An 8,167-nucleotide genomic window follows, 5' to 3' on the forward strand; every position below is an offset into this window, starting at 1 on the left:
TTATTTAATTATTTAATTTAAATTAGTTAATTATTTGAATCAAGTTATTATTTTAATTTCACTTCACCAATTTGGACTATTTTGTGTATGTCCATTACATGAAATCCAAATAAAAATCCATTTAAATTACAGGTTGTAATGCAACAAAATAGGAAAAACGCCAAGGGGGATGAATACTTTTGCAAGGCACTGTACTGTCCATATTGTCTATACATCCCATCACACACACATATATACAGTTGAAGTCTGAGTTTTTTTTTTGTGTACCTCTCTGGTATATTAGTTTAGGATTAAATGAAATCAACAACAAAGTAAATACAGTTGAAGTCGGAAGTTTACATACACCTTAGCCAAATACATTTAAACGCAGATTTTCACAATTCCTGACATTTAATCCTAGTAAAAATTCCCTGTCTTAGGTCAGTTAGGATCAACACTTTATTTTAAGAATGTGAAATGTCAGAATAATAGTAGAGAGAATGATTTATTTCAGCTTGTATCTCTTTCATCACATTCCCAGTGGGTCAGAAGTTTACATACACTCAAACGTTTCAGGTAGCCTTCCACAAGCTTCCCACAATAAGTTGGGTGATTTTTGGCCCATTCCTCCTGACAGATCTGGTGTAACTGAGTCAGGTTTGTAGGCCTCCTTACTCGCACACGCTTTTTCAGTTCTGCCCACACATTTTCTATAGGATTGAGGTCAGGGCTTTGTGATTTTCCCACGGGGGGCCAGTAGGAAAAATTATAAAAAGTAATGTATGCACTCGCTAACTGTAAGTCGCTCTGGATAAGAGCGTCTGCTAAATGACTAAAATGTAAATGTAAATGTAAATGTGATGGCCACTCCAATACCTTGACTTTGTTGTCCTTAAGCCATTTTGCCACAACTTTGGAAGTATGCTTGGTGTCATTGTCCATTTGGAAGACCCATTTGCGACCAAGCTTTAACTTCCTGACTGATGTCTAGAGATGTTGCTTCAATATATCCACATATTTTTCCTTCCTCATGATACCATCTATTTTGTAAAGTGCACCAGTTCCTCCTGCAGCAAAGCACACCCACAGCATGATGCTGCCAACCCTGTTCTTCACGGTTGGGATGGTGTTCTTCAGCTTGCAAGATCCCCCTTTTTCCTCCAAACATAACGATGGTCATTATGGACAAACAGTTCTATTTTTGTTTCATCAGACCAGAGGACATTGCAAACCGTAGTCTGGCTTATTATGGTGGTTTTGGAGCAGTGGCTTCTTCCTTGCTGAGCGGCCTTTCAGGTTATGTCGATATAGGTTTTACTGTGGATATAGATACTTTTGTACCTGTTTCCTCCAGCATCTTCACAAGGTCCTTTGCTGTTGTTCTGGGATTGATTTGCACTTTTCACTCCAAAGTACGTTCATCTCTAGCAGACAGAACGCGTCTCCTTCCTGAGCGGTATGACGGCTGCGTGGTCCCATGGTGTTTCTACTTGCGTACTATTGTTTGTACAGATGAACGTGTTACCTTCAGGCATTTGGAAATTGCTCCCAAGGATGAAGCAGACTTGTTGAGGTCTACCATTTCTTGACTGATTTATTTTGATTGTCCCATGATGTCAAGCAAAGAGGCACTGAGTTTGAAGGTAGGCCTTGAAATACATCCACAGGTACACCTCCAATTGACTCAAATGATGTCAATTAGCCTATCAGAAGCTTCTAAAGCCATTACATAATTTTCTGGATTTTTCCAAGCTGTTTAAAGGCACAGTCAACTTAGTGTATGTAAACTTCTGACCCACTGGAATTGTAAGAGTGAATTATAAGTGAAATAATCTGTCTGTAAACAATTGTTGGAAAAATTACTTGTGTCATGCATAAAGTAGATGTCCTAACCGACTTGCCAAAACAATAGTTTGTTAACAAGTAATTTGTGGAGTGGTTGAAAAACGAGTTTTAATGATTCCAACCTAAGTGTATGTAAACTTCAGACTTCAACTGTATATATATATATATACAGTATATATATACACTACCAGTCAAAAGTTTGGACACACCTACTCATTCAAGTTTTTTTTTTTTTTGTGTGCTATTTTTTACGTTGTAGAATAATAGTGAATACATCAAAACTATGAAATAACACATATGGAATCATGTAGTAACCAAAAGAGTGTTAAACAAATCCAAATATATTTTATATTTGAGATTCTTCAAATTGCCACCCTTTGCCTTGATGACAGCTTTGCACCCTCTTGGCATTCTCTCAACCAGCTTCATGAGGTAGTCACCTGGAATGCATTTCAATGAACAGGTGTGCCTTCTTAAATGTTAATTTGTGGAATTTCTTTCCTTAATGCATTTCAGCCAATCAGTTGTGTTGTGACAAGGTAGGGGGGTATGCAGAAGATAGCCCTATTTGGTAAAAGACCAAGTCCATATTATGGCAAGAACAGCTCAAATAAGCAAATAGAAATGACAGTCCATTACTTTAGACATGAAGGTCAGTCAATTTCAAGAACTTTCAAAGTTTCTTCAAGTGCAGTCGCAAAAACCATCGAGCACTATGATGAAACTGGCTCTCATGAGGACCGCCACAGGAATGGAAGACCCAGAGTTACCTCTGCTGCAGAGGATAAGTTAATTAGAGCCCAAATAAATGCTTCACAGAGTTCAAGTCACAGACACATCTCAACATCAACTTTTCAGAGGTGACTGTGTGAATCAGGCCTTCATGATTGAATTGCTGCAGAGAAACCACTACTAAAGGACACCAATAATAAGAAGAGACTTGCTTGGGCCAAGAACCACAAGCAATGGACATTAGACCGGTGGAAATGTGTCCTTTGGTCTGGAGTCCAAATTTGAGATATTTGGTTCCAACCACTGTGTCTTTGTGAGACGCGTTGTGGGTGAACGGATGATCTCCGCATGTGTATTTCCCACCGTAAATCATGGAGGAGGAGGTGTGATGGTGTGGGGGTGCTTTACTGGTGACACTGTCTGTGATTTATTTAGAATTAACCAATTAACCAGCATGGCTACCACAGCATTCTGCAGCGATACGCCATCCCATCTGGTTTGGGCTTAGTGGGACTATCATTTGTTTTTCAACAGGACAATGACCCAACACATCTCCAGGCTGTGTAAGGGCTATTTTACCATGAAGGAGAGTGATGGAGTGCTGCATCAGATGACCTGGCCTCCGCAATCCCCCAACCTCAACCGAATTGAGATGGTTTGGGATGAGTCGGACCGCAGAGTGAAGGAAAAGCAGCCAACAAGTGCTCAGCATATGTGGGAACTCCTTCAAGACTGTTGGAAAAGCATTCCAAGTGAAGCTGGTTGATAATGCCAAGAGTGTGCAAAGCTGTCATCAAGGCAAAGGGTGGCTATTTGATGAATCTCAAATATAAAATATATTTTGATTTGTTTAACACTTTTTTGGTTACTACATGATTCCATATGTGTTATTTCATAGTTTGATGTCTTCACTATTATTCTACAATGTAGAAAATAGTACAAATTAAGAAAACCCCTGGAATGAGTAGGTGTGTCCAAACATTTGACTGGTACAGTGTATATATATATACTCTGGGCTTTTAGATTTGTGTGTATTGTTGTGTATTGCTAGATTTTACTGAACTGTTGGAGCTAGGAACACAAGCATTTTGCTACACCCGCAATAACATCTGCTAAATATGTGTATGCAACCAATAAAATGTAATTTAATTTGACATTCGCACACACACACACACACACACACACACACACAAACACACGAGGCAAAGGGACCTAGCACCTCATGTCCCTGCTGTCCCAAAATAAAGCAGTTAGTTATGCCAGCTAATTAGCAGCCACTTGAGCTGACTCACTGAATAGTGCTCCTGCATGTCCACCCATACACACACACATGCACACGCACACACACACACGCACACACACACTCGCACACACACTCGCGCACACACACACACACACCACACGCAACAAGTGTACTTGAATTCTCTCGCTTTCACACAGGAAATTATGAAATCATCTGTGTTGATAAAACTTGGTGGTGGTAGTCGTGAGGGCTTCCCACACACACTCTCACACACACACTCCCGTCCATCCATCCTCACACACACACTCCCGTCCAGCCATCCCCACACACACACTGGCCCTGGTGCAGGCAGACGAAGATCAGCTCTCAGTCATTGTCTGCCTGCCTGACTTCTCTGCTCAGGCTGGATCTGATTCCTGACGGAGCGGCCATCCATCGCCCCGGAGCAGGAAGAAGAGGCCATCACAGCTCTCATTCAATTTTACGCTCGAGTCACCCAGTCGCACACAAAAACAGTAACCCACCTACGCTTCACCACCCAGAGAGGGGAAAATAAGGGGTAGAGAAGTGATGGCTATGGCCGACATCGGAGAGGATCAAGATTATCTCAATGAAGTGATGCGTGAGGAGATGGAGGACGTCTTCATCTACGATGGTAGGATGACTGCTTTTAATTTTGGGGGGATGGATGGGTGCTCCTGGTGCTCCTGGTGGGGTCAATGTAGGAGGGTGGGGGAGGCACCACAGAGGAGACAGGTGTAGAGGCTTTGGGGCTATGGTTAGGTGGCCCTCTACCCACTAGGCACAAACTGGTTGAATCAACGTTGTTTCCACGTACATGTAATTTAAACAACAAAAATCAATGTGATGATTTTGAATCATCGTGGAAAAGTGATTTGATTTGCAAAAAGTCATCAACGTAAAGGAATTTCGGTAATGTTGATCTTTTTTTTCAACCAACTTTTAACCTAAATCCAATAACATGCTTCAAATGTTTGTTGATTTCATGTTGAATTCACATTAGTTGACAACTCAAATATAAATGTTGAAATGATGTCTGTGTCCAGTGGGTACCTTCTATGATGGCAGGATGAATGGGTGCCCCATTACGGTGCTCCATGTATCAACGGCTGGTATTTAGTCATCATTGTGAGATCATTTGAAGGTGGTCAGACATATTCATGACAAGTCTCACAATGCATTACACCTGCAGACTGTTTTAAGTGTTATGGATGGGATCAATGTACTGCACTTTACTGGGGGCTATGGTTGGCACAATGAGGGAGACTGGTGGAGGGGCATTGGGGCTATGGATGGGTGGGCAGGGCACACTGGCGCCGAGGTGATGACTGATACTGAAAACATGTGTAGTGTCAGGGTGGCAGGTAGCCTAGCGGTTAAGAGCGTTGGGCCAGTAACCGAAAAATCTGCCGATGTGCCCTTGAGCAAGGCATTTAACCCTAATTCCGCCAGTAAATTGCTCTGGATAAGAGCGTCTGCTAAATGACTAAAATGTAAACGTAAAATGTAGTGTGGATTGAAAAGGTTCCCAGTGTGGGTTTAGACAAGGCTGAGGTGATGTCATCACCATATTGATCAGTGATTGACTTTGTGCTAGCTGAGAATGACATTTTAAAAGATTACATATGAGTTAAAATAAATTGGTTTGCACAATTCCCTTTCTGCAGTCTCTGTGCTGCTTGTTGATCTATTTTCAACTTTTTAGAAGGCAGCAGAGAAGAGAGCCTTGTGTGGGTGTTCTTGTATAACTGGCAGATGTTTTAAACCAAACATTATGTACCACAAAACCCAATATAATCATAATGTGCATTGAATTTTCCACTGTAATGGTAGGAGAATTGAATGACGAAGTTCATGTTTTTTTTGGACGTAGCATTTTGGACAGTATCGAGGGAAAGTAAAACTACTGACATCTGGTGAAATCATTTTCTCTTGCACAAGTCTTCCACCCATTATATACGAACCATTCCACTTCAACTATTGAAAACTCATATGCAAACTAGTTTGCTATTACAATACTTATTATGGTAATATATAAAAACGACATTATAATCTCAGTTCAGTTGCAATAATGACTCTATACAATAACAATCCATAATAAACAATATGCAGGGTATTCCTAGATTCAGATTCATGCACCGTGTTGGTACTGTAGTGTATGATAATGCCTAGGTTGGTTGACCCACTTTGCAGTAAATTAAATGAGCCAATGCTAATTTCACTTCGGTCCTTGTGAGCCAAAAACAGCCAGGAGGTAGAAACACACATGCACACGTGTTAAAATTAGCCGCAAAGAAATACATTTGACTGGTCATGTTTATCGGTCTATGGGTCAATTTGCATAATTGTATGGAATTAAATTGGCGCGTTTATATTTTCGTTAGTCGTCATGCGCACAGCACACAGAGAGCCTAGTTTGAGGAGCGGAATAGCGTAAGAGTAGTGTTGCATCCTAAAATGCTGGGTTATTTTACTGAAGACCCCGAAGCGTACTTATAATAACCAGAACCGATTTATTTCATGTTCTCCTTAACACATTCCAGTCGACCACTCTCTACAGTGTCTTAAGCACAACTAACTCTTCAATACATCATTGAACTTTCACCGCCCTTGCATCACGTACCCCAATCACTTCAATGCAAGAACGGAAACCCCGTTGTCATTTGTTAATTCAAATAACTCAAACCCTGCATACAAATCCAATTGGCTATTTGCAACCATTTAAAATCTAAACTCATTAACACATAATACATTTCTCAATACGCCACAAGTAGCTCCTTAAAAAGCCTGTAGGCTACTGGAGTGAAACCTGCTTTTGTAAGCCCAGTCATTGCACAAAAATAACAATTCTAAATGCAATCGCATGTTAAAAACTTTGGTGGCCACGATTAAAAAAGGAGCTCTTTTTATTTCTCAATCTCAACTGATAAAGTGCGGCTCCCATTCGCCATTCGGATGCATAGGCTCTAGCATGCCTACTGTTGACTATCAGCGCGTCACCCCACCACTTTGCAACGTGACCTTGAGGCAGTATAATTGTTTGAAACCTGAACGTTTAACTTTACTTCAAATAATGAGGCATGTCTTACCTTGCGTCAAAGTAGCCTTGCGAAAATACATCCATAGAAATGTGGAGCCAATTATTTAGACTTACTCGTGCCATTAACCAGCATTTCTCTCCTGTACTATTGGTTTTCATATCAACTTTCTTTCGTTGTCCAGAAACCAAAGGCACAATCCTAGTCATATTAGCAACCCATCATAGTAGGATCTATTAGATTCCCCCTATTTCGACGTTTCTTAACGGAGATTTTAATCTCTGTCACATATGGTAATGCTTGCATTAGGTGCGCTGTTTAGAACTGTGTTTTTCCGCGAATTGCATTTTGGCAAATGTTTGAAAATGACATTTTATTAGCTGCTTCATTACAGGAGTTGCATGTTCAATAATAGGTTATAGCATTTCACTGTACAACAATAGCCTTGTTTCATGTTTCCATTAAGCTCTTAATGAAAAATGGCCGGTCCTTGTATGCATGCATAGTATCAGAGATGAAGAGGTGAAGCGAAAGGTTTCAAATCTGTCCAAAATCAGTCCAATTCGTTTCTATGGGCTTATTTTGGGCCTACTCTTGTCATCTGCCTTCCTGCCTTGGGATGACTCCCATTGTTAAGGCCGAAACATAAGCATCTAGTCATTATATACAGATCTCTGATAGCATTTTCTGTTGGTCAGGTCATTTTACTGTTTGGAATTTTTTTTTTTAACCGTTTGTTGACCATTTAATGTTGACCAGTTATTCGGCAGCGAAATTGACCGACATTTGCATCCCTAAGAGGAAGAAGGATGGTGAGAGGGAGAGGATGGTGATAGGGAGAGGGTGGTGAGAGGAAGAGGATGGTGAGAGGGAGAGGATGGTGAAAGGAAGAGGATGGTGAGGGGGAGAGGATGGTGAGAGGAAGAGGATGGTGATAGGGAGAGGGTGGTGAGAGGATGGTGAGAGGAGGAGGATGGTGAGAGGAAGAGGATGGTGATAGGGAGAGGGTGGTGAGAGGAAGAGGATGGTGAGAGGAGGAGGATGGTGAGAGAGAGAGGATGGTCAGAGGAAGAGGACAGGACAGAGGAGTTGAGTCTGACAGGAGTGCTCATACAAGCTTAAGTGAATGATGGTGTTCTTTCACTGGTCCTGCTTAGGCTGCCATAGAGTCAATTATGACTTAGGTGGCACGTTTCCCTGCGGTCCAGTGTGGCAACAGAAACAGCAGAGTGCAGTAGTACTATAGAGGGGTGGAGATCGCCTCAGAGCTCTCTCTCTCTCCCCCTTTTCTCTCTCTCTCTCTCTCTCT

The 8,167-nt window shown here is 41.4% G+C and overlaps 1 protein-coding gene across 1 annotated transcript in view; it reads left to right on the top strand.

Moving 5' to 3' along the window:
- Positions 1–4,369: 4,369 nt before the first annotated feature.
- LOC311132870 (rho family-interacting cell polarization regulator 2-like) overlaps positions 4,370–8,167 on the top strand; it is a gene marked incomplete at its 5' end in the record, with an annotated part of 97,760 nt that continues 93,962 nt past the window's right edge. The window contains one exon of the mRNA XM_084166227.1: positions 4,370–4,454. Coding sequence (XP_084022353.1) covers positions 4,370–4,454 — 85 coding nt within the window. The remainder of the gene's footprint in view (positions 4,455–8,167) is intronic.

Source organism: Coregonus lavaretus, assembly GCF_964263955.1.
Source record: "Coregonus lavaretus genome assembly, chromosome: 7".
In the NCBI taxonomy this organism is placed as follows: domain Eukaryota; kingdom Metazoa; phylum Chordata; class Actinopteri; order Salmoniformes; family Salmonidae; genus Coregonus; species Coregonus lavaretus.